Source organism: Capra hircus, chromosome 17 (genome assembly GCF_001704415.2).
Source record: "Capra hircus breed San Clemente chromosome 17, ASM170441v1, whole genome shotgun sequence".
In the NCBI taxonomy this organism is placed as follows: domain Eukaryota; kingdom Metazoa; phylum Chordata; class Mammalia; order Artiodactyla; family Bovidae; genus Capra; species Capra hircus.
Genome location: NC_030824.1, coordinates 17,755,616 through 17,782,135, shown reverse-complemented (window position 1 = coordinate 17,782,135; position 26,520 = coordinate 17,755,616). Strand labels below are relative to the sequence as shown.

The following is a 26,520-nucleotide window of genomic DNA, read 5'->3' as shown; positions in this document are numbered from 1 at the left end:
CCAGGGAATTTTCCTGACCCAGGTATTGAACCTGAATCTCCTGCATTGCAGGCAGATTCTTTACTGCTGATCTACCAGGGAAGCCTGAGAGAGTCAGGCTTGGGCTCAATTCTCAATTCTGTCACTTTTTAGCTGTGTTCATTGGACACCTCTCTAAACCTCCATTTTCCAATCTGTAAAATGGGGATGACAGCACCTACCTCCTAGGGTTGTTAGAGGATTTAATAATTAAAGGGCATAAAAGCAACTACACTCCAATAAAAATTAATTTAAAGAAAAAAGACCACAGCATCTAGGGTGTTTAGCACAGTGTCTGGCTCATAAAACAAAATGACCAGAAAATCTAAGTTCTTGTTGTTACTGCTATTATTATTATTTTGAAAAAGTGCTGTGCTTCCAAAGGTGACAACTTGAGACAGATCACACTCTTTCAGGTGAAGATATTTTAAGTTAAAAAATCAGCTCCCCTTCTTACATACAATACCAAAACCACAGGTGACCAAAGAAAAAAATAGTAAGTCAGACATCATCAAATTTTTAAAAATCTGTGCTGCCTGTCATTTCATCAAGTGAAAACACAACCCACAGAGTGGGAAAAATGATATTTGTAAATTTATGATATTTGTAAATCATATATTTGATAAGGGACTTGATTCCTGATAAGGGACCACGTAAGGAACTGTTGCAACTAAGTGACAGAGGACGAGATGGTCGGATGGCATCACCGACTGAATGGACATGAGTTTGAGTAAGCTCTGGGAGATGGTGAAGGACAGGGAAGCCTGGCATGCTGTAGTCCATGGGGTTGCAAAAAGTCAGACACAACTGAGCAACTGAACAACAACAACTCAGTAATAAAAAGACAAATAATACAATGAAAAAGTAGGAAAAGGATATGAGATATTTCTCCAAAGAATGTATGAAATTAACAATAAGCACAGAAAAATTTCAACATCATTAGCTACTGCTGCTGCTACTGCTAAGTTGCTTCAGTCGTGTCCAACTCTGTGCGACCCCATAGACGGCAGCCCACCAGGCTCCCCTGTCCCTGGGATTCTCCAGGCAAGAACACTGGAGTGGATCATTAGCCACTAGGGAAACACAAATCAAAATCACAACGAGGCAGGGCCAAAACAAAAAACAAACAAAAACAACAACAGCAAAACTCTGGGAGATCAGTGCTAGGAAACTCTGCTCAGCAACAAAAAGACACACAGTCCACGTAGAGGCACCAACATGGAAGACTCTCAAATGCGTTATGTTGAATGCAAGAAGCCAGACTCACAAGGCTGCTCACTGTCTGATTCATTTACACAAAATTCTGGAAAAGGCAAAACCCACAATCTGTCCACATAACAGAAAATAGATCCCTGGCTGTCAGCGACTGGGTGGGGGAGGGTTTAACTACAAAGGTACACAGTGGTGAATGGGTTGGTGGGTCTGTTTTGGGTAATGAAATTGTTCTAGATCTTGATTGTGGTTATAGTTACGTGACTGCATATGTTTTCAAAACTCACAGAACTGTATGCTGAAAACGGTGAATGCCATTCTTTATAAATTACATTTCAGAAACTATGATTCTCAAAAAGCCATATTTACAATTCCTAAAATCATGTAAATCATGCAAATGTTATTTGCTATAGAATCAGAATGGCAATTAGACCTGAAGAGAAGGAAATGAACTTTTTGGTCACAATAGCCTGGGGTGATCCCAAAAGAAGATTCCAAATGGAAATTGTTGAACTGGTTCTCTTTATTTAAATTCAGGTTCTCTTTATCCAGTTCAGAATGGATTAACTTTGCTGTACACCTGAAACTAACACAACATTGTAAGCCAACTGTACTCCAACTAAACTTGAAAAAATAAATTTATAAAGTCCATTCAATGGCTGACAATCATTGGCATGTTTTGCACTGTGGGAAACTGCCAGCATGTGGGATTTTAGTTCCCTGACCAGAGATCGAATCTGTATCCCTTGCAGTGGAAGCATGGAGTCTTAACCACTGGATTGCTAGAGAAATCCCTCTTGATCTGTTTTTATAGTTACTTAGTGTTTCCTTGTATTTAACCAATACAAGGACATTTAGGTTGTTTACAATATTTTCCACCATGGTAGATGAACTAAGACAAGTGAACAGCCTTATAAATGAGGGTAGGTATTCATGTGGATATTATCTAGAGCACTAGATCGTCTGCCTTTTTTTCCCTCCCTTTTTTTGCCACGGACATCTTTGGATGTCTTGTGAAACCTCTGCATGGTATGATGTGCCAAAAATTCCAGACTCTCAGAAGCATGCTGGTGATCTGCATAAACCACATTGTTCAGTTTAGACCAGATGAGCTTCTCTTATCAGTAATTTGTCAATTATTCCTCGATAAAATTGGGGGTTGAAAGGGGGAGTAACAGCATCTCTTCTGCTGTAGCCAAGCCAGACAGCCACATCCCAAGTTCAAAAGACAACCAAGGCTTTCCCATACCCTTTTTGTCACGTTGGTCTTAGAATACAAGCCGAGTCCCACAAAGATATGCAAGTCATGGCACATTATGTCTAAAGATCAGGCATATGATTTCACAGGAGCTCATTAGCAACCAAAGACTGTGTTTCCAAACCTCAAAAGTGCCTCTTCATTTAGAGACTGCCTCTTTTTCACACTGTCTCCGTTAAAAATATATATTTATTTATTTGGATGCACTGGGTCTTATTTGCAGCACATGTGATCTAGCTTCCTGACCAGAAATCGAACCCAGGCCCCCTGCATTGAGTGCTCCGAGTCTTAGCCACTGGATCACCAGGGAAGTCCCACATTGTTTTTTGTTTTTTGTTTTTTTTCCCAGAAGGACCTAATAGGCAAGGACTCATAGTATGAACTGTTCTGTTTTCGATACTCAACTCAAATTCCAAGCTGCCCATCTGCTGAAATGCAAGAAAGTTTTGTCCTAGCAATGGTTTTTTTCCTTGCAGCTCTCCCTAATTGTGACCATCCCTCTCGTATTTATGAAATTACAATCATATAACACTTTGTATCTGCTTTAATCATATATTCATATGTAATAGCTATAAAATACACACACACACAAAAAAACACCTTAAAAAATTCCTCCCCATTTGGCACATCCCGGGTGGTCCAGTGCATAAGACTGTACTGCGACAACTAAAGATCCTGCATGCCGCAATAAAGACTAAAGATCTTGAGTGCTGCAAATAAGACCCAGAACAGTCAAATAAGTAATTTTAATAAAAAATTCCTCTCCCTAGTCTTCCCTGGTGGTCCAGCGGTTAAAAATCTGTCTGCCAATGCAGGGGACACAGGTTTGATCCCTGGTCCAGGAAGATCCCACATGCCTCAGGGCAAAAAGGCCCTTATGTCACAACTACTGAGCCCACGTGCTGCCACTACTGAAGCTCATTCACCTAGAGCTCATGCTCCAAAACAAGAGAAGCCACCACAGTGAGAAGCCGCGCACCACAACTAGAGAAGGGCCCCTCACAGCAACAAAGACGCAGCACAGCCAAACATAAATAGATAATAAAAATTTTAAAATACCTGAGGGTGCACCTAAATAAAAATTCCTCCCCCTTTATTTTCATTGCAAATTTATTTAAGCTCTTAGCAGTAAATTCAACCCTTACAGTGGGGAGGGGAGAGGGAGGCTATGGCAGCAACAGCTAGAGCATCTCCCCCTGCCGTTTTCCTCCCTCTAGTTTATCTAAAGCTTTTCTCCATTCTGGGAAAAGATTTAACATTTTCTTTCCACTTAGTGAAAACAATAATGCAAACTTTCAACATTTGGGGGCCACCTAAAGCTCTCTTTTGGGAATGTTTGACCTCTTCTTCCTCTCATCTAGAGGAGAGAACAAAACACCAAAGGCATCAGAACTTCCAGTGGTTAATAATCTGCCTTTCCACTGCGGGAGACCTGAGTTTGATCCCTGGTGAGGGAACTAAGATCTTGCATGCAGCACAGTAAGACCCCCAAATTTTTATTTTTTAAATAAATAAGTAAATAAAAGCACACTGGGCTTCCCCATCTCATTTCAAGCCATTGCAGTCTCAACAGACCACAGGGATGCAGCTAGTCAACTCTCCTGGGACTCCATCTATTACTGTTGAATCCCAGAAGTAATTTTTACTTCTCATAACATATTTGCCTGCAGATAAGCTACTGTCTCACACCACAGGTAACTCCACAGCCTCCCAGGCTTTAAAGGCTGGTCAACTGTTCCAGGAGGCCATGCAGGCCACCCCAAGGCCCCTGGGCAGGTTCTGAGTGTTCAGCCAGGTCTTCAAAAAGGAGCTCAGGACCAAGGCCACCTAGGTCATGGTCCTGAAGAAGAAGATAGCCAGTGCTTACACAGCTAGGAAACTCATATGCACATCTTAGGAAGGACATTCCTTGCCATTCCATCCTTGCTTTCCCCAAACAATGTTGCCACCATCTTTCAGTGAGTCAGGATCCATAGGTTGAATCCTACCTAGTCAGGGAGGGGTCCCAATACCACCACCAAGTTTGATTATGTACTAGGAGGAATCACAGGAGCCACCATATAGTCATGCTTATGACTAAGACATATTACAGGGACTTCCCTGGTGGTCCAGTGGCTAGGACTCCACACTTCTAATGGAGGGGCCCTGGTTCCATCCCTGGTCAGGGAACTAGATCCCACAGGCCACAACTGAATGTTTAAATGCTGCAACTAAAGATTCTGCATGCCACAGTGAAGATGGAAGATTCTGTGTGCCTCAACTAAGACCTGCTGCAGCCAAATAAATAAGTATTTTTTTAAAATACAAAGGCATATTACAACAAAAGACGCAAACTCAGTCCAGGAAGCAGGCATATAGGTGAGGTCCAGAGGAAACCAGGGCCCAGCTACTAAGGGTCTTCTCCCAGTGAGGTCTCACTGGATGCCCTTACTTCCTCCAGCGAGAGATGAAGTGTCTACTAGGGAAGTGTGCCTGAGCCTAAAACTCCAGTGTTTCTATTGGAGGCTGGTCTCAAAGGCACCCACTGCACAGTGGGTACCAAAATCCCAGGCTCCCAGGAGAGAAGCAGGTGTTTGGCATAAGCCATATTATTTGCATGGTTTAGGCCCAGTGAGTGACTCTTACCATTTCTGGGGATGGTGGGAACCTTCCTGAAATACAAGTTCCTCAATGTCAACCAAGGCTCAACCTTGCAAGCAGGCCTTCCTACAAACAGCAGCCTTAAGGGACTTCCCTGGCCATCTATTGGTTAGGATTCTGTGCTTCCAATGCAGAGGGCTCAGGTTCAATCCCTGGTTGGGGAACTAAGATTCCACAGGCCTCGTGGTGCAGCCAAAAAAAACTTAAAAAAAAAAAAAAAAGGCCAAGATTTTAAATAGATGATTATCAAATCTTTAGGATAATGGCTGGCTCAACTGTGTTAAAAGAAAAAATATATATTTCAAATCAGGGGTTTCCCTCATGGCTCAGTGGTAGAGAATCCACCTGCCAGTTCAGGAGACACAGGTTCGATCTTTAGGCCAGGAAGATCCCACGGGCTGCGGGGCCACTAAAGCCCTTGCACAGCTACTGAGCCTGTGGTCTAGAGCCCACATTCCGCAGCTACTGAAGCCCAAGCACCCTAGAGCCAGTCTCTGCAACAAGGGAAGCCACTGCAGTGAGAAGCCCTGGCACCACAACTAGAAGGTAGGCCCCCGGCTCGCCAAAACTAGAGTAAAGCCTGCACGGCAGTGAAGAGCTAGCAGAGCCAAAAATAAAATTTAAAAATTATTTTTTACAAAATGAAAGAAAAAAAATCAGCTTCAAGACTGCTGGGTTCCGTCTCGTCTACACACCAGGGCACAGGAGGGTGAGGACATCTGGGTTGTGGGCTCCTTGAGCAAGCCGTCTGGAACCTCACTCCTAGCACAGGATGGCCATGGACTGGCCACTCAGGAACAAACAGCCAAGGGCCGTACACCCGCCGCTAACCTTCTCCAACTGGGCCCAGCCTGAGACGGAGTCTCTGGAAGGGGACCAAGGGGGCTCCAAAGACTGGGTCCTGCAGGTTCCCCACCCCCACCTCTCCCACAGATGGGAGAGGCACGTAGGCGTGCTTCCAGCATGTGACTGAGACCCCACAGTGTTTATGGAAGCAAAGTCCAGGGGGTAGGAGGGATGAAGATACCAGCCCTGGTCAGCAGAGCCGGTCACTTACCTTTGGCACCCGAGGCTGCTGCTGACATGTTTCCTTGATTTAGCAAACATTAACTTTGAGCCGAGGGCACAGGGCAGGTCAGGTTCCAGGGGAGAGGACTTGAGTCGGCCGGGGCAAGCAAGGGGACACAGTGTTCCTCTGCACCTGGGATGGGAGGGTGCACTGAGACCTTCTCCCATGTGGAAACTCCAGGCCTGTGAGTGCCACTCTGGGCTCCATCCACTCCCGTTTTCGGATGGAAACCTAGACTCAGGGGACCAAGGTGGACGCAGAGGCAGACTGGCCCAGTAGGGGCAGAATAAAGAGATGGGGCCACCTTGCCTACCTTCATGTTTGCCCAGGAAACAGAGAAAAGGGAAAAGATGTCTGGACTGGTGGGAAGCAAACAGAAGCAAATAGGCCGGAGCTAGGATCTCTGTTCTTACAACTCCACAACCCTAGGGGCATATGTTCCCTCTCCGAGCCTCAGTCTTCCCATCTGTCTGGTGGGGGGGATCCATATCTCCCACTTGCCTAGAAGGTGATGCCTACAGTGATGAAAGAAGGGGGTGGGGGCTGGGGGGGGCGGTTCTGGGGACCTCTCTGGCAGTCCAGAGGTTAAGATTCTGCGCTCCCACTACAAGGGTTCTCCAGTTCGATTCCTGGTTGGGGAACCACATGCCATGCAGAGGTGCAGCCAAAAATAAAAAGTGTAGGCTCTGGAGTTAAAATAATCCGGTTCACATTCCAGTTCCATTCTGACTGGCTTAGGAAAGTTCTCTGATTGTCCCAGGTCCCACCTCCCAGGGCTTTGCTGACCCATGGCAGCTAAGCAGCTGAACCTCTGACCTGGAGCTGGGGAGTTCTGAGAGGGCTTCCTGGAGGAGGTGGAAATTTGAGAGTGGACCAGGGGACCTAGCAGGTCTTGCCGAGGAAGGTGGGAAGGTGTACTCCTCCCTGGTACAAGCCTCTCTCTGCTCTCTGGTCGGGAGGGAAAGACAAGAGAGGCAAGGAGGGAGGAGGGGGTCAGGAAAGAATGAGGGGAGTAATGTCAGGGACCTTCTTGCTGTTAGTCTGTTTTTCTTATCTGAGAAATGGGAACATTGGATTGAATGTTGGACTGAATGATCCTCAAGGTCATAACCTACCAGAATTATCTGTTTATCAGTATTAAAAAAAAAAAAAAAGAAAAGAAAGAAAGAAAAAAGGCAGGGAATTCCCTGGTGGTCCAGTGGTTAGGACTTAGTGCTTTCATTGCTGGGGCCTGGGTTTAATCCCTGGTCAGGGAACTAAAATCCTGCAAGCCAAAAAAATAGAAGAAGAAACAAAATAAAAATTTTAAGGCATCTGACACCAAAAACAAAAGCAAAAACAAACAAATAGGACCACATCAAACTAAAAAGCTTCTGCACAGCAAAGAAAAATCATCAACAAAATGAAAAGGAAATATTTGCAAATCAGATATTTGATAAGGGGCTAATATGTTTCACTTTTCACTTTCATGCATTGGAGAGGGCAATGGCAACCCCCTCCAGTGTTCTTGCCTAGAGAATCCCAGGGACAGGGGAGCCTGGTGGGCTGCCATCTATGGGGTCGCAAAGAGTCGGACACGACTGAAGCAACTTAGCAGCAGTAGCAGCAGCAATATCTAACCTACAGGAAGAACTCACAACTCACTAGCCAAAAAAAAAAATTATAGTGCTTCCCTGGTGGTCCAGTGGTTAGGAATCTGCCTTGCAACGCAAGGGGCACTGGTTCGATCCCTGGTCTGAGAAGATCCCACGTGCTGGGAAACAACTAAGCCCGTGAGCCACAACTGCAGAGTCTGTGCTCTAGAGCCCGGAAGCCGCAGCTCCTGACGCCTGAGGGCCCTAGAGCCTGTGCTCCAAAGCAAGAGAAGCCTCCTCAATGAGAAGTCCACGCACTACAATTAGAGAGTAGCTTCTGCTCACTGCAACTAGAGAAAGCCCATGCGCAGCAATGGAGACCCACCACAGCCCCCCAAAATAAATAAGTAAATCTTCAAAATATTTTTAAAACAATGAGCCATAAAAGGGAATGAAAATTGTGCCATTTGCAACAACAGGGATGGGTTGCAAGAGCATTATTCCAAATGAAATAAGTCAGAGAAAGACAAACACTATATGATCACGCTCTCTCTCTCTCTTTTTTTGGCCATATCATGAGGCTTGCAATACCTTAGTTCTCTAACCAGAGACTGGATCCTCAGCAGTGAAAGCACACAGTCCTAACCACTGAACCGCTAGGGAGTTCACAGTGATTTTTTTTTAAATAGGGTTATTGGTCTTGGCTTAGGGTATTTATTAACTTTAAGACATGGAGAGCCATACAGCAGAGGTAGGGCTACATCCAGTGTTATAATTAGGATTAGTGTTAAAGCCAATGGAATACTCATATGGTGAGTGTGAAAAGGTAAAGAAAACCTGGGTGCGGATGTTCTGGATTTCACACCCAAGTTTTCTTTACCTGACTAGTGTGCTTATCCTCCCTTCTCTTGAAATTTACTTTTTTTTTTTTTGGCATATGGATCTTAGTTCCCCAACGAGGGATTGAACCTGTACCCCTACAGTGGAAGCATGGGTCTTAACCACTGGACCAATAGGGTAGTCCTCCTATGATCTCTCTTACATGCCGTATCTTAACGCATTAGTGATAGTGGAATTTTTGCAGAAACTAACATCTGTGACTGGTGATTTGCTATGTAAGTGATACTGCTAGGTCTCTGGTCAATAATGTTCAGATAACAAAAGATGTATTAATACACCTCTGGTCAATAATGTGTTAAAAAAAAAAGAAAGAAAGAAAAACAAACAAAGAAAGCAAAACACACCATACACCAGGTTCACAGACACAGAGACCTGGCCTGTGACTGTCAGAGATGGGGGTGGGGGATGGGGCCGGGAGTGGGAGAAATTAGTGAACTCTTTTTTTAGTTTAAATAAATTGGAAAAAACTATGAATGATTTGCCACTGGGGCAAAATAAACATTACTTTCAAGAGACAACAACAAAGGCTAATGCAGGACATTTGGAGAGCCAAAACGCAAGACGGTGGGTGAGGGGTATAGTCACAGGCTGAGACTGCCAGCATCAGGGACTGGAAAGAACTTTTTTTCAGGCAATGAGGATAGTTGATGAAGTCAGTTCCCTAGGAAGACAGCTCAGCAATGGGGTTTCTGGGGACCGAAGTGGAGTTAGAGGAGGGTGGGGGAGCTGTCCTAGAGCCCTCAGGTAAATGCCACAGCTGGCCAGCAGTCACCACACCATGTTCCAGGAAACTGAGCCTTGAAGACTCAGGTGTGGGGGGATTTGGGGGAAGAACCCAGGCCTTCCTCCCCCCAGGGCGATAGCTCCCACATCCCACCCACTCCAGGCCAGGGTAGGGCCACAACCTCTTCCCCAGTACCCAAGCTGGGACTTCCCTGTTGGTCCAGTGCAAGGGACGCCAGGTTCAATCCCTGGTGCAGAAAGATTCCACATGCTGAAGAGCAGTGAAAGCCCATGAGCCGCAACTACTGAGCCCCAGTGCTACAACTACTGAAGCCGTGTGCCTAGAGCCTGTGCTCTGCGCCAGGAGACGCCACTGCAGTGGGAAGCCTGCGCACTGCAACTAGAGAGAGCCCACGTGCAGCGACAAAGACCCGGTGCGAGCAAAAATGAGTAAATAAATAAACTAAGTTAAAAAAAAAAAGAGAGAGAAGCCAAGCACAGGAGTAGCCCCTGCTCGCCACAACTAGAGAGAAGCCCATGCAGCAATGGAAACCTAGTGCAGCCAATAAAGAAATAAACATTAATAAATAATACTTTAAAAAAAACAGGCTGGGGCAACATTGGTTCAGTTCAGTCACTCAGGCGTATCCAACTCTTTGCGACCCTATGAATCGCAGCACACCAGGCTTCCCTGTTCATCACCAACTCTCGGAGTTTACCCAAATTCATGTCCACCGAGTCGGTGATGCCATCCAGCCATCTCATCCTCAGTCATCCCCTTCTCCTCCTGCCCCCAATCCCTCCCAGCATCAGAGTCTTTTCCAATGAGTCAGCTCTTTGCATGAGGTGGCCAAAGTATTGGAGTTTTGGCTTCAGCATCAGTCCTTCCAATGAACACCCAGGACTGATCTCCTTTAGAATGGACTGCCTGGATCTCCTTGCAGTCCAAGGGACTCTAAAGAGACTTTCCAACACCACAGTTCAAAAGCATCAATTCTTCGGCGCTCAGCTTTCTTCACAGTCCAACTCTCACATCCATACATGACCACAGGAAAAACTATAGCCTTGACTAGATGGACCTTTGTTGGCAAAGTAATGTCTATGCTTTTTAATATGCTATCTAGGTTGGTCATAACTTTTCTTCCAAGGAGTAAGCATCTTTTAATTTCATGGCTGCAATCACCATCTGCAGTGATTTTGGAGTTCAAAAAAATAAACTGTTTCCACTGTTTCCCCATCTATTTTCCCATGAAGTGATGGAACCAGATGCCATGATCTTAGTTTTTTGAATGTTGAGCTTTAAGCCAACTTTTTCGCTCTCCTCTTTCACTTTCATCAAGAGGCTTTTTAGTTCCTTTTCACTTTCTGCCCTAAGGGTGGTGTCATCTGCATATCTGAGGTTGTTGATATTTCTCCCAGCAATCTTGATTCCAGCTTGTGCTTCTTTCAGCCCACCGCTTCTCGTAATGTACTCTGGATATAAGTTAAATAAGCAAGTTGACAATATACAGCCTTGACGTACTCCTTTTCCTATTTGGAATCTGTCTGTTGTTCCATATCCAGTTCTAACTGTTGCTTCCTGACCCGCATATAGGTCTCAAGAGGCAGGTCAGGGGGTCTGGTATTCCCATCTCTTTCAGAATTTTCCACAGTTTATTGTGATCCACACAGTCAAAGGCTTTGGCATAGTCAATAAAGCAGAAATAGATGTTTTTCTGGAACTCTGTTGGTTTTTCCATGATCCAGCGGATGTTGGCAATTTGATCTCTGGTTCCTCTGCCTTTTCTAAAACCAGGTTGAACATCTGGAAGTTCATGGTTCACGTGTTGCTGAAGCCTGGCTTGGAGAATTTTGAGCATTACTTTACTAGCATGTGAGATGACTTTAATTGTGCAGTAGTTTGAGCATTCTTTGGCATTGCTTTTCTTTGGAACTGGAATGAAAACTGACCTTTTCCAGTCCTGTGGGCACTGCTGAGTTTTCCAAATTTGCTGGCATATTGAGTGCAGCACTTTCACAGCATCATCTTTCAGGATTTGAAATAGCTCAACTGGAATTCCAACATCAAGGTCCCCTTATTCTCCATTAGTTCCTCCAACCCCAGAGAAACATAACCAATTATAACCATCATTAACAGAGATCCTACTGTGTGTTATGTTTATCTCATTTAATGCCCTGCCACACTACCATTGCTCTCATCTTACAGATGGAGAGAATGAGGCTTAGAGGAGTTTGGTAACTTTCCCCAGTCACATAGTATATACTAACAGCAGCTCCAGGATTCAAATCTCCATATCCATGCCTCTAACCACTATGGAATGCAACCTTTTTACCTAAATATAAAATGCCCACTTGCTATACAAACAGGGCTTCAGGACCAGTCCCTAATGCCCCTCAAATTCCCCTTAATTATGAATTCTGGAGTCACCTCTGCATGCAAGCTGGCCCTGGCTTCTGGGCTTTGAGTTCTGGAGGGCAAAAATCGAAACCCCAGCTAAGGGTCCTGGAAAGAATGTTGTGCTGTTGGCATCTGGGCCTGGCTCTGTGTCCCACTGGCTAGTGCCCTTGGGCGTGTCACTCCCTCTTTCCAGGCCTCGCAGAGTCACCGTGTCCAATGAGGCTGTGGCTGGATTAGAGGTCTCCAGGCCCAGGAGCCTCCAGGATCAGCTCCCACCCCCAGGAAGGCCAGGAGGCCAGGGGCGGGGCAAGCTACATGTTAAATATTTCTGTCCAGTACTCCACTGGCCTCTAGTCCCAGTCTTCTCAGCAGGAAGTGTGACCACGATCAATCATGGTAAGAGCCTGCCTGGGGTAACAACCTAGAGCGGTGGGACGGGGTGGGAGGTGAGAGGTGGGAAGGAGGCTCAAGAAGGCGGGGGACATATGTATACCTATGGCTGATCCATGGCGATGTATAGCAGAAACCAATACAAGATTGTAATTATCCTTCGATTAAAAATACACGAATCAAGAAAGAAAAACAAAAAGCCTAAGCTTGAAAAAAAAATAAGAGCCTGCCTGGGGCCATGGCGGTCTTACCTGATGGTAGGGATCTGTGGCGAGATTTCCATAAGCACATTGGGTCCGAGTGTCTGTGTCTTACTGTTCTTTTCTTTCTTCCTAGACGACTTACAGCGACAAAGGAGAGAAGGTAAGCAGGAGGGGAACTGTGGGGTCAGGGCCCTGGGAGCCTGGGATGTCAGCAAAGAGCAGAAGAGGAATAGCTTCAGTGGGTATATGTCATTCTGAAGGTTCATTTCTGCACTCCCCTAACCTCATCGCCACTGAACCCAACTCAACCTTGCCTTCCTAAGAAAAACTTTTACCTCTTTTTAAATTCCTGCCAATCACTTAATCGTGCCTGGAAGTTTTCTAAGGTCTAATTGAAATCCTTGCTGCTGTAACATAAGACTGTTCACCCTGTGAAACCTGGGCAGGCCTCCTCAGTGGGTGGGGCTTACCAATCCTAAGCCCGCAGGAACTCAGTTTCTACATGAGCACCCTCTTTCGAGGCTTGGCAAGGCTTCAGGGCAGAGGGGTGGGGTGAAGCGACTTGTTCTCACTTCTGGGATTGAGGGTGGCACAAGGGAGGGGGCTAGGGGACCCCTCTCCACTGACACTTTTCTAGACCCACTTCTAGGGACTCAGTCTTGCCCCTTCTCTCCTGCAGCCTGAAAGAGGCCGATTCCTCCACTTTCACTCTGTGACCTTCTGGGTTGGCAATGCCAAGCAGGTAGAAGCCGGGGCGAGGTGTTGGGATTGGGCAGAGGGCAGGCAAGGGGGCCTCCAGGACAGGGGCAGGCCTCTGGCTGGGTCTGTGATTGGCCCCTGGGAGGGAGGATCCCGGCCAGTGTCGGGAGTGTCCTGGAAGGACAGTCACTCTTTGGATCCTAATTACACAATCCAGGCTGCAGACCCCAGCGGGGAACTTAAGGGAAATCATGGGCCAGGGAGCCAGGCTTTTTTCCCAGGAGGAACAGTACCTGGGGCAACGGGGCAGACACGCTGTGGAGGTGTGGGCCAGAGCCTCACCCCTCACAGGCCTGCCTGCAACTCTGTGATTCAGGCTGCATCGTATTACTGCAGTAAGCTGGGCTTTGAGCCTCTAGCCTACAAGGGCCTGGAGACCGGTTCCCGGGAAGTGGTGAGCCATGTGGTCAAGCAAGGGCAGGTGAGTCTCCACTCTGGGCCCCCACTGCTCCAGCAGGCCCGTCTCTCCCCCGCTGGTCTCTGAGCTCCCTTGTGGCTCTGGCACCTCTGGGTGCAGCAGACCATGAGGCCCTTCCTCCAGGCGGCTGGATGCTGTTCCAGGCTGCCTGGTGTGGTTAGCGGAGCCTGTGCTAGGTCAGCCCCCATGGGCACCTTTGTACAATGTGCAACAGGGACCTTTTTGGTTTGGTCTCCTTCTCAGCCTGGCCCAATGCTGGTCTCATGGATGTTCAGGAAAAGTGGGCAAAGACCTCCAGCATCAGAGCTTTAACTCTGAGCTGTGCCCTGGTCTGTAGGTCCCTGGAGCTCTCCCCACAGGCAGGCCTGACCACCAGCTCATCCTGGGACCCCAGGCGGCTCTGACATGGGGGAAGCCCCCATCCCTCAGGGCCAGAGGGGAAACTAAGGCAGAGAAGGGGCAGGAACCCAGGATCAAGGGTCCTTGGGAATTCCCTGGCAGTCCAGTGGATTAAGATTCTGTGCTTCCATTGCAGAGGGCATGGGTTGGAACCCTGGTCAGGGTACTAAGATCCCATATGCCGCACGGCATAGCCAAAAAAAAAAGAGTCCTGCCTGGCAGGGAGGAGGTGGTCCTAATGCCCCACCAGGGGTATCTTGCTGGTGGGCAGGGAGAGGGGGGCTAGGGGTACACCTCCACAAGTTCACCTGACCCACCAGCCGCATCCCCCTTTTCCTCTACATCTTAGATCGTGTTCATCTTCTCCTCTGCCCTCAACCCCTGGAACAAAGGTGAGGGGGCCTTGGAGGGTTCAGGGTGCCAAGGAGTGGAGACATGGTATTGTGGGTGGGGGTCAAGGACACAGAAGTGGGTTAGGGTTGAGGGAGGGGGCCTGAGCCCAGAAGGAGATGGAGCCCAGAAGGCTGAGAGCACGGGGGAGGGGCTGTGACTCCAGCATCACCTGCCTCCCCTGCTGACCACAGAGATGGGCGATCACCTGGTGAAACATGGCGATGGCGTGAAGGACATTGCGTTCGAGGTGGAGGATTGTGACTACATTGTGCAGGTGAGACCGCACCTGGGCTGGCCTGGAGACAAAGCAGGGAGCCTCAGCCTGCCCTCTGTCTGCCAGAGGGACCTCCCATCGGTCAGGGCTGGAGGGCACTGCCACGCTGGAGTGATGTGCCCAGATGCTGGTTGACACATACCTGAATTCCAGTGACATCTGCTCCTTGGTAGCCAAGCAATCTCTCTCCAGGCCTTAGTTTCTGCATCTGTAAAATGAGAATAATCACCCATCTCACTGAGTTATTACAAAGAGGAAATGAGATCATAATTATCATTTCATGAGCATGATTCTGTACCAAACACTGTGTTCAAGAGGCAGTTTAGGGACTTCCCTGGTGTTCCGGTGGCTAAGATTCCGAGCTCCCAAAGCAGGGGGCCTGGGTTCGATTCCTGGTCAAGGAACTAGCTCCCACATGCCACAGGTAAGACCCAGTATAGTCAAAGTAATTCTTTTTTTAAAAGAGGCAGTTTAGAGGTTTAAAGTGTAGATTCCAGAGGCAGACTACTGCGTCTGAATCTTAATTGCTGTGTGACTTTAGGTGAATGACTTACTTTCTTTGTGTTTCAATGTCCTCATCTTTTGGTGAATGACTCCATTCATAAAAGAGACAATAATAGTGCCTTTCATGTAATGCTGCTGTGAGGATTTAAGAGGTTAATACTTACAACAATGCCTGACATGTGATAAGCATAGACATCCAGTAATGAGGTTTTGCTAAATAAATACACGAATCATGCATGTAAGGCAACTGGCAGAGGGTCTGACACATAGTAGGTGTTCAGTAAGTGCCAGCATGGGGACTTCCCTGGTGGTACAGGGGTTAAGAATCTGCCTTGTAATGCAGCAGACATGGATTCAATCCCCAGTCTGGAAACTCAGATCTCACATGTTATGGGGCAACCTACATGCTCCAGAGCCTGCCTATTACAAAGAAGAGCCTGTATGTTGCAACTAAGACCCAGTGCAGCCAAATAAATAAATGTTTTTACAAATAAATAAATAAATGACAGCTGGTATTGTCCAACCACCCTTTTTCACTAATGAAGAAACTGAGGACTAGAGCAGGGGCAGGGCCACAGAGTGAGTGAGCACAGGACAGGCAGGACAGACCTCCACTCTCACCTGGTTGCTCCCCCACAGCCCCGGGCCTCAGTTTTCCAATCTGCCAAATGGGCATGAGGCATGAATGTCAAAACAGCTAAAGTTGGTTGGAGTTCCTGCCTGGGGCTGGAAACACTGGAAGAGGCTGTGGGGACTACAGAGAGGACCACACAGAGAGGATTCAGCAGGGACAGCCAAAGGGCAACCTGAGGATCCAGCACTGACCGCCTTCCTACCCTGTCTCCTCTGCAGAAAGCCCGGGAACGAGGCGCCAAGATTGTGCGGGAGCCCTGGGTAGAGCAAGATAAGCTTGGGAAGGTGAAGTTTGCTGTGCTACAGACGGTGAGTTAACTTCAGAGCCTCCACCTCGCCTACATCCACAGAGATGCCAGGACCCTCCTTTCCTAACCCCTGACTCCATCACACCATCCCACTCTTTTGCCCCAAAGCACAAACATTCTCCCTCGACCCCGATCTCCTGTATTCTTGGCTGGTGTCCAGAGGCTGAGGAGGGCTCCCAGTCACCCCTCTCTGGTCTTCCATTCCTCCCCAGTTGGGGTGAGAGCATGGGACTGCAACAGCAGGCAGGGGCTCCAAAGGAAGGAGATGGGTGGGTCTGGGGAAGGAGATGGGATGGAAGCCCCTCCCCATGCAAGCTGTGTGGCTTTGGACAAATCACTTCACCTCTCTGCAAGTCAGTTTAAATGAGCGAGGACCACCTGTGTGACCTGCCAAACACTACTTAACAGTTCTGGGCCTGTTCCTTTAGCTGTGATCCCTCCCTCCGGTCATTTTAAGGATCAAATGAGATGATTCATACATAGTACTTAGCACAATAGCACTGGCGTATCATAGATATCCAACAAAGCCTGTTTAGCACCTGAGATCATCATAGGTCCTTCCTCCTCATGATTTACGTTTAAAAAAAAATTTTTTTTTTGATGTGGAACATTTTTAAAGTCTATTGAATTTGTTACAATATTGCTTCTGTTTTATATTTTGGCTTTTGGCTGCAAGATATAGGGGATCTTAGCTCCCCAACCAGGGATCCAACCCACACCCCCTGCATTGGAAGGTGAAGTCTTCATCACTGGACCACCAGGGAAGTCCCCCTCCTCAAGATTTACTACAACTTGGAGAAGGCAATGGCACCCCACTCCAGTACTCCTGCCTGGAAAATCCCATGGGCAGAGGAGCCTGATAGGCTGTGGTCCATGGGGTCGCTAAGAGTCAAATATGACTGAGCAACTTCACTTTCACTTTTACTTTCAAGGATTGTTAGGGTCTTCCCAGGTGGTGCTAGTGGTATAGAATCTGCCTGCCAATGCAGGAGATTTAAGAGATGCAGGTTTTATCCCTGGGTGGGGAAGATTCCCTGGAGGATGGCATGGCAACCCACTCCAGTATTCTTGCCTGGAGAATCCCATCGACAGAAGAGGCTGGGAGGCTACAGTCCATAGGGTCGTGAAGAGTCGGACACGACTAAAGCGACGCAGGACACACACATGCAAAGATGGTTAGAGTGATGGAAAGGATCCTTCCATATAATTAGATCCAATGCCCTCATCATTCTTCATTCAGACAACATATTTGTATTGAGCACCTATGATGAACTAGGACAGTATCATGAGCAAGACGTCATCCCAACCCCCACAGAGCTTCTGGTCCTGTGGGGAGACTGTCAAATTCCCAAATGTCAAATGGCAGTTCATTTCGGAAAGGGGAAGTGACTTGCTCAAGATCACACTTGGAGTTAGGGCCAGGTCTGGGCTGGAACCCAGGGCTGTGTTGGCGCCATGCAGTGTGGCCTGGGTTCAGCAGGGATGGGACCTCAGGCTGTTTGCCACCCACAGTATGGGGACACGACACACACCCTGGTGGAGAAGATGAACTATACTGGCCGGTTCCTGCCTGGATTCGAGGCACCAGCATTCATGGACCCCCAACTTTCCAAGCTGTGAGTGCCCCTTGGAACAGGGGAGGGTGGAAAGCAAGGCCCTTTCGTCCATACAGGGCGGGCAGAGCATCTTGGGACCTGCTGGGGGAGCCCCTGAAGGTCCCCCAGCATTGGCTTGAAGAGGCAGCATAGAGGCGAAGAGCATAGGCTCTAAGCATAGACTCTTCGCCTATGCTCCAAGGCAGGAACACAACTGCCTTAGTTCAAATCTCAGCTGTTACTTCCCAGCTATTTAACCTTGGCAAGTTACTTTTCTCTTTTCGGCTGTGCTGGGTCTCCACTGCAGCACGTGGGCTTCTCTAGTTGTGGCTCGCAGGCTCCAGAGCACGCAGGCTCAGTAGCTGTGGCACACAGGCTTAGCTGCCCGGCTGCATGTGGGATCGTAGTTCCCCAACAGGGATCGAATCTGCATCCCTTTCATTGGCAGGCGAATTCTTAACCACTGGACCACCAGGAGTCCCAACAAGTTATTTTTCTAAGCCTCAGTCTCTTTATCTGTAAAATGGGGCTAGTAATAGTATGTGAGTAGTTCCAAATAAAGTGTCTATAGTAAGTGCTATGGATTGGTGAGCAGTTATTGTTATTGAGGGGTAGGGAGAAGGAGATTTAGGGAGTAGCCTTCTCCTCACCCACTGTTTCCCTCTCCAGGCCCAACTGCAGTCTCGAGATAATCGATCACATTGTGGGAAACCAGCCTGATCAAGAGATGGTGTCTGCCTCTGAATGGTGAGTTCCTGGCCCAAGCTCTTCCCACACCTGTGACAGGACCACTCCCGTCTTATCAGGAAATAGAGCACAAGACGGGGGAGGTTAGCCTGAGGTCACTGGTTCATCTGTTCTCTGTAAAATCGTCACCATGGAGATGTGATGATTTAAGGCCCAAATTGACCCACCAACCCTCCCTCCAGGAACCCTTGGAGAATCAGCACTGGGGGTGTCACAGTTCAGGGAGGCTTGAAGGAAGGTTTTGTTGTTGCTCAGTCACCAAGTCATGTCCAACTCTTCCCAACCCCATGGACTGCAGCACACCAGGCTTCTCTGTCCCTCACCATCCCCCGAAGCTTGCACAATTTCATGTCCAATGAATCTGTGATGCCTTCCAAACATCTCATCCTTTGTTGCCCTCTTCTCCATCTGCCTTCAATCTTTCCCAGCATCAGCGTCTTTTCCAATAAGTCAGTGGAGGAAGGCTACCACTACCCAAAGAGCTCATGGGTGCAAATCAGAAGCAAGTAGCCCTTCTCAAAAGGACCTGCAGGGACTTCCCTGGTGGTTCAGTGCTTAAGATTCCATGCTTCCATTGCACAAGTGGGCACAGGTTTGACAGATGGGAAACTAAGGGGCTTCCCTAATGGCTCAGCAGTAAAGAATCCACCTGTAAGGCAGGAGCTACAGGAGATGGGGGCTTGATCCCTGGGTCAGGAAGATCCCCTGAAGGAGGGCATGGCAACTCACTCCAGTATTCTTGCCTGGGAAATCCCATGGACAGAGGAGCCTGGCGGGCTATAGTCCATAGGGTCACAAAGAGTCAGACACAACTGAAGCAAGTGAGCACACACACGCGTGCAGAGAACTAAGATCCCACATGTGCACAAAGTAGCCTAAAAAATAAGAATTATTTTTTAAAATTAAAATTATATTTAAAACATCATTTTCTAAAAATAAAAATCATTTCTTTGTAAAACATAAAAATTATTTTTTAAATAAAATAAATAAATGATGCTTTAAAAAAAAAGTTTCTCCATCTGTTGGTGTGTCATCATGTGTACAGGTCTTGTTACCAGATGTTTTACTTCCACACAAAGGAACATTGTCCTAAAATCCATGATGTGTGTGATGTGAAAGGCAGTTCCCTTTTTGATGCCTGCTCAGGGAGCAAATTCTGGAAGGTGGAGTAGGAGCAGAGGGCCAGTCTGAGGCCAGCACTCAGAGCTGGCGGGCCCTTCCGGGAACCCTGCAGGTACCTGAAGAACTTGCAGTTCCACCGTTTCTGGTCCGTGGACGACACGCAGGTGCACACGGAGTACAGCTCTCTGCGGTCCATCGTGGTGGCCAATTATGAGGAGTCCATCAAGATGCCCATTAATGAGCCAGCACCAGGCAAGAAGAAGTCCCAGATCCAGGTGAGTTCTGTCTCCCGCCCCGGGGACCTTGACTGGGAAAGACGGAAGCAGGGAAGAGGCGTGAGGGCTCTCGCAGCTGAGCTTCTCGGCTGGAGCCCCTGACAATGGTTTCCTTGCTTCCCTCCTGCAGGAATATGTGGACTATAACGGGGGCGCTGGGGTCCAGCACATTGCTCTCAAGACCAAAGACATCATCACAGCAGTGAGAAGCCCATTCCTGGTCCTAATTCACCTCCCATTCAGCTCCAGAGCCAAACTCTGCAAACTGAGTCAGGGGCCAGGGATGGGGGTGGCAAGTGGCAGTCCTGGGTCCCCTTCACCAGCCCAGACAGCTGATGGGGTTCCTTTGCAGGCTCCTGCCACTCATGTGTAGGCACACTGCCACCCCCAGAGAGTTCTGTCTCTCTGCTACAGAAGAAGCAAGTGCCAGAGTAACAGGAAGCCTGGATCTAGACCCGGTCCTACCTGTGACTTGCTGTGTGTCTCCAGGGATTCAACTTCCTCTCTGGGCTTCAGTTGTCTCAACTTGAAAATGAGGATATTGAGTCACAGGATCCAGTAGGTCCTTTCAGTCAAATTAAGTGTCCTGAGTCCATGGCTCCAGCCTCTGGGGAGGTTGGATGACCAAGTGGACAAGAGCCTGGCCTGTACCATTCAGTCCCAGTGCGACCAAGAATTCACTGCATGACCATGGCAACTTCATTTCATTCATTTTTTTCATTTGCTCAATAGATGTTTATTGAGGGAACTCCCTGGTGATCCAGTGGTTAAGACTCTGTGCTGCCAACACAGAGGGCATGGGTTCGATTCCCAGTTGGGGAACTAAGATCCCACACGCCATTTGGTATGACATAAAGATTAAAAAGAAAAAAAGAACAGCTGGCACAGAATGAACAAAGGAGAGAGGGGTCAGGAATGAGGTCACAAGATAGGAGTCAGGGCAGACGGTGAGAACTTTGAATTTGGCTCTGAGACACCACGGTGGGGTAAGAAGACGAGTGACACAATTTGACTAGTATTTTAATAAACCCCCCTGGCTACTATGTTGAGAATAGATACTTAATCTTTCAAGGCCTCAGTTTTCCCAGCTATGAAATGGGGAGAATAATCAGCCAAATGTCTCCGAAGATCACTGCATCAGCATAAGGAGACAGAACATGGAAAGTGCTTGAGACAGGCACACGCATGTGTGTGTGCGCAGTCGCTTTAGTCGTGTCTGACTCTTTGTGACCCATGGGCTTTAGCCCACGAGGCTCCTCTGTCCATGGGATTCTCCAGGCAAGAATACTGGAGAGGGTTGCTGTGCCCTCCTCCAGGGGATCTTCCCAACCCAGGGATCAAATTCAGGTCTCCTGCACTGCAGGCGGATTCCTTGTCACTGAGCCACCGGGGAAGCCGAGACAGGCACAGCGCGAGGTTCCATTAAGTGTTAGTGATTGCAGTTCTTCTCATGAGACGCACAAGGCTCAGAGGTTGAAGGGGATGAGGTCACACAGCAGTTGATGGGGCTGGGAAAGGGACCCTGGCTCAGCACTTCTACCTGGCTGGTGGTGTTGAGCATGGAGAGAGAAGGACTGACCTTGACCCTGCTCTGAGACAGATTCGCCACTTGAGAGAGAGAGGCGTGGAGTTTTTGGCTGTTCCATCCACATACTACAAACAACTGCGGGAGAAGCTCGAGTCGGCCAAGATCCGGGTGAAGGAGAATATTGATATCCTAGAGGTAAGGTTTGTTCTTGTCTGGAGAATCCCAGGGATGGCGGAGCCTGGTGGGCTGCCATCTGTGGGGTCGCACAGAGTCGGACACGACTGAAGCGACTTAGCAGTAGCAGCAGCAGAGGTGAGGTTTAGAGCCCGATCCTGGGTCAGCCAAGGAGAACAAGCCCTGAGTTCCATCTTACCTCACAAATGTCGTCTAACCCTGGCATCAGGCTCTGCGATGTGGGGGAGAGGGAGGAGAGCAGACCAGGGCCCTGTCATCATGAACTTGCATTCTAGTGAGGAGACAGACAACAAACAAATAAATAAGTAATACAAACACCATTAGAGAGAGAGAGAGTTGGTGCTTAAACTGACTATGACAGAGAGTGACCTGGGGCTACTACATAGGAGGCAGTCAGGGAAGGCCTCTCTGAGGAGGTGACATATCAGTGAAATCTAACTCAATGGCCCCCAACCTTTTTGGCACCAGAGGCTAGTTTCATGGAAGACAATCTTTCCACAGAGCAGGGATGGGAGGAGATGATTTGGGAATGGTTCAAGCACATCATATTTATTGTGCACTTTTTTCTATTATCATTATATCACCTCCATCTCAGATCATCAGGCATAGATCCCAGAGGTTGGGGAACCCTGATCTAGATGATGAGAGGCAGTTGGCTGCATGAAGGTCTAAAGAAAGAACAGTCCTGGAAGAAGAGATAGCAAGTGCAAAGGCCCTGAGGCAGCAGCAAGCTCTGAGTATCTAAGAACAGAAAGAGGGCCAGAGTGGATGAAAGGAAATGTTTGAAGAGTGGCCCAGGTCACAGAGGTAGACCTCTGTTCCTCTGGTAGGCTATTTAGGAGTCTGGATTTTTTCTTCTGCGGTCAGAAACCACTGGAGGTTTGGGTTTGGTTTTTCTTTCTTTCTTTCTTTTTTTTTTTTTTTGAGGTTTTCTTGGCTTTATTTTTAACAACTTTATTGATATATAAGTCACAGAACATGTCATTTTTTTAAAAAACACAATTCAGTGGTTTTTGGCTATTCACTATATTATGCAACAATCATCAAAATCAATTTTGGAACATTTTCATCACTTTCAAAAGAGACCTCAGACTTCTTAGCCGCCACCTCCCAATCTCTCCATCTACCTTCTCCTCACCCCTAGCCCTAGGCAATCACTGATTTCTGTCTCTATAGAGTTGCTTTCTTCTAAACATGTATATAAATAGAATCATATACTACGTAACCTTTTGTGACTGACTTCTTTCACTCAACATAAAGTTTTCAAGGTTCATCCATGACACCTGTGTCAGTACTGTGTTCCTTTTTATAAAACTGAATAATATTCCATTGGATGAAGAGACCACATTTTGCTTATCCATTCATCCACTGACAGATATTTGTCTCTACTTTTTGGCTCTTAGGAATAATGTTGCAATGATCCTTTGGGTATGAGTTTTTGTGTGGACAAGTTTTAATTCTCTTGGGTAGATACCCAGGAGTCAAATTGCTGGGTCATATGGTAACTCGACTATTAACTTTTGGAAGAACTCTCAGACTGTTTTCCACAGCAGCTGTACCATTTTACATTCCCAGCGGCCACATAGGAGAGTTCTAGTTTCCATTGCCGAATGGAAACAGGGGAATGAGATGATGTGATTTCTAAACGATTTCTGTCTGTGTGGAAGATGGATTGTAAGGAGACAAAAGCAGAAGCACTGGAGAGCTGTGTGGGTGGTACTTGGGTGGTCCACACCAGCCTTAGGTGGCTGACACAGGGGCTGAAGTGGGGAGGTGCTAAGAGGACATTTGGGGGATCTATTTGGAAGTGTCTGGAACTGCTGCAGAAAATGGTCTTTTCTTGGCTTTGGGGGTGCAGGAACCCCCATGGCCTTTCTAAGAATCCCACCATTTCAGGCTGGGGCGGGGCCAGACTGCCCCTTACCTAGTCCCCTGCCTCCTACCTAGGAGCTGAAGATCCTGGTGGACTACGACGAGAAAGGCTACCTCCTGCAGATTTTCACCAAACCCATGCAGGACCGGCCCACGCTCTTCCTGGAAGTCATTCAGCGCCACAATCACCAGGTACCACTAAGGACCGCCTGTCCTCGGCGGGTGGCTTTCTGGGCCCCGCAGCTCATCTCCTTTCTCCCGCCCCAGGGTTTTGGAGCCGGCAACTTCAATTCACTGTTCAAGGCCTTTGAGGAAGAGCAGGACCTGCGAGGCAACCTCACCGACATGGAGCCCAACGGGGTTGTGTCCAGCATGTAGGCGCCGCAGGTCCCGCAAGAGCCACCGAGGCCCCGCCCACCTTCAGGAGCGAGTCGCAGGGGACCACGCCCCCTCGTCCTGTGCCCCGCCCACTCCACTGGAGCTGAAAGGAGCCCTCCTTAGCGACCACGCCCTTTTAGGCCCCGCCCACTACCCGACTCCTGGACCCCTCCCACACACACTAAATATTCCTTACCATGCCTCTTCGTTGGGGCCTCTACCTCTCTTGTCCTCGGGTATAAAGCAAAGCAGAGTCCAAGGCAGTGTCCACGCGTTTGTGTTGGGCTGGAGCAGTGACGTCCTTCGGCCGCCAGGGGGAGCTCAAGGCGGCAGCGCTGTAGGAGGCGTCCGCTTCACGGGTTTAGAAGCTTCGGAGGCGCCTGGTGCAACCCTGTGCTAAGTAGGACCAAGTAGGTTGGAGGGGAGTTATGGAACCAAAGAGTGAAGAGGGCTTACACTCTAAAGGAAAACACAGACAATGTCTTTTTGTGGTAAATGCTGAAGTTCTTCCGAAGAGTTCTTTCGGAGAGTTCTTCCGAAAGTTAATAGTCGAGTTACCATATGACCCAGCAATTTGACTCCTGGGTATCTACCCAAGAGAATTAAAACTTGTTCACACAAAAACTCATACCCAAAGGATCATAGCAACATTATTCCTAAGAGCCAAAAAGAAAATAAAGCGAGTGATGAGCTTGTGTAGAGGTAAGGGTCGGAGGGAGGGCCAATTTCGGTCGAGGGAAGGGCTCTCTGGGAGGTGATATTTGGGAAGCAGCCATGGGAAAATCTGGGGAAAGAGCATCCTAGGAGAAAGGTACAGCAAGGGTAAAGACATCCCTTGGTTCGACATTGCTTGGCAGCATCCTGTCCGATGGCGTTATGATCTCTAAGGATGAACTGTCTTCAAATTTGCTGCCCTAAGCCCAAACTTCTGGACATAGAGGTGTTAGCTAAAGGACCTGGGGGCATCATACTTGCTCAACCATGGGACTTGGCTCCTGATGTGAGAGCCGGTAGGAGGGATCTGAGCCCTTCAGCTTCTGCCCTCTACCCTCAGTGATAAAGAATCCACCTGCTGATGCAAGAGACGAGGGTTTGATCCCTGGGTCAGGAGGATCCCCTGGAGGAGGAAATGGCAACCCACTCCAGTATTCTTGCCAGGAAAATACCATGGACAGAGAAGCTTGGCCGACTACAGTCCATGGGATCTCAAAGAGTCAGACACAACACAGCAACTGAGCACACACTCAGAAAGGCAGACCCTAGTGCCCCCAACCCCACTCCCAAATGCAGCCCCATTCCCCCGAGCCCTAATCCTAGTGTGCATTCCATTTGGAAAGAGGCTGGTTCATACTCAGGTGTGAATGAATGGCCCTTGCAAAGTAATGATACAGTTGGGAAAGGAGCTACTGGTCCTAAAACACTTGGAAGGAAATTTTTCTTCAAAACCAGAGAAGAGGAGATGGGGGCAAATAGGATCTCTTCTGCTTCTGATGCTTGACAGCTCCCCCTGAGGAGGAGTCAGATCAAAACTATAAGCCGGTGTAAGCAAAAACATTGCAGTTGATATAATGAAGGAGTTGGGATGACTTTTTTTGGGGGGGGGTCAGGCTATAGAAAATCGGGCTTCTAGGATTATGAATTCAGGAATGAAAAGAACAGCAGTGAGAAACCCGAGGAACAATGGCAGCTCCCAGGCCCGTGCTGCTGGTTAAAAATACACTCCCCGTTTCCCCGTGGTTTATGCAAAGAAGGAAAATTCTGTGACACAGGAGGTTGCCAACTGGTGGCTCATGGGCCAAAGCTGGCTCACAGATGTATTTTATATCATTTGCCTGGTTTCAACAAATTCAAGTCAACATTTCAGAAGATCGGGATATTCCACATACAAATTCTAAGATTCTGGTTCTACTTGGACAACCAGGCAGGTTTTTTCTTTTTGGCTGTACTGGGTCTTTGTTACTTCGTAAGGGTTTTCTGTAGTTGCAGCAAGCAGAGGCTACTCTTCATTGCAGTGGGTGGGCTTCTCATTTCGGTGGCTTCTCTTGTTGCGGAGCACAGGCTGTAGGTGCGCTCGGGCTTCAGTAGTTGCAGCACTTGGATTCAGTAATGCGGTGCACGAGCTCAATTGCTCTGAGGTGTTTAGAATCTTCTTGAACCAGGGATGGAACCCATGTGCCCTACATTAGCAGGCAGTTTTTTTTTTTTTTTAATAGTTGTATTTATCCATTTGAAAAAATCCAATTAAATTGAAGTTTTTAAAACTTTTTATTTTGTATTGGGGTAAGGCCAATTAACAAATAATGTGATAGTTTCATCTGGGTAGGCGGATTCTTATTCACTGCACCATCAGTGAAGTCCAGTCAGGCAGTTCTGAACTTGCCTTCTTATGCAGCAACAATCAGCTGGTCCAAAGCAGCTGTTGCCGCTTTAGATGGGGTGTGGGCAGAGCACATTCACAGGAACGAGCATAGACTAGGGGAGCCTGACGACCTGGGTTCATACCTACATCAGCTGCTTGCTAGCTATGTGACCTTGGGCAAGCTACTTGGTCCCTCAGTGCCTCAGTTTCCCTCACTTGTTAAATGGGGATAATACCTCCTAGCGCTTGCACTACTGTGAGTTTAACGTCAAAGATGTTTCACACTGTGGCTGGCACAACATCAGTGCTATGTGCTTGCTCTTTTTATTTTTAGAGAGGGGTGAGGGGCTCTCGCCTGAGTCTACCTGGCACTTCC

General features: G+C 47.9%; 1 protein-coding gene and 1 non-coding gene across 2 annotated transcripts; both read left to right on the top strand.

Annotated features, from left to right (window-relative positions):
- On the top strand, nt 12,081-24,044 carry HPD (4-hydroxyphenylpyruvate dioxygenase). Its single transcript, XM_005691406.3, has 14 exons — nt 12,081-12,188; nt 12,519-12,545; nt 13,065-13,127; nt 13,461-13,565; nt 14,311-14,353; nt 14,546-14,628; nt 15,985-16,074; nt 17,586-17,689; nt 18,338-18,415; nt 19,650-19,812; nt 19,943-20,014; nt 21,413-21,535; nt 23,483-23,599; nt 23,675-24,044. The coding sequence occupies exons 1-14, from the start codon at nt 12,186-12,188 to the stop codon at nt 23,783-23,785; spliced, it is 1,182 nt and encodes a 393-aa protein (XP_005691463.2). The 5' UTR covers nt 12,081-12,185; the 3' UTR covers nt 23,786-24,044.
- TRNAG-GCC lies at nt 20,562-20,634 on the top strand. The gene has a single exon. It is a non-coding gene; the product is annotated as a tRNA-Gly (tRNA).

What these genes read in the sequence shown, in the direction of transcription:
- HPD (XM_005691406.3), top strand. An exon ending in ATGTGGTCAAGCAAGGGCAG is followed by an intron (nt 13,566 to 14,310) that starts GTGAGTCTCCAC and finishes TCTACATCTTAG; the next exon opens with ATCGTGTTCATCTTCTCCTC. An exon ending in ATGGTGTCTGCCTCTGAATG is followed by an intron (nt 18,416 to 19,649) that starts GTGAGTTCCTGG and finishes GGAACCCTGCAG; the next exon opens with GTACCTGAAGAACTTGCAGT.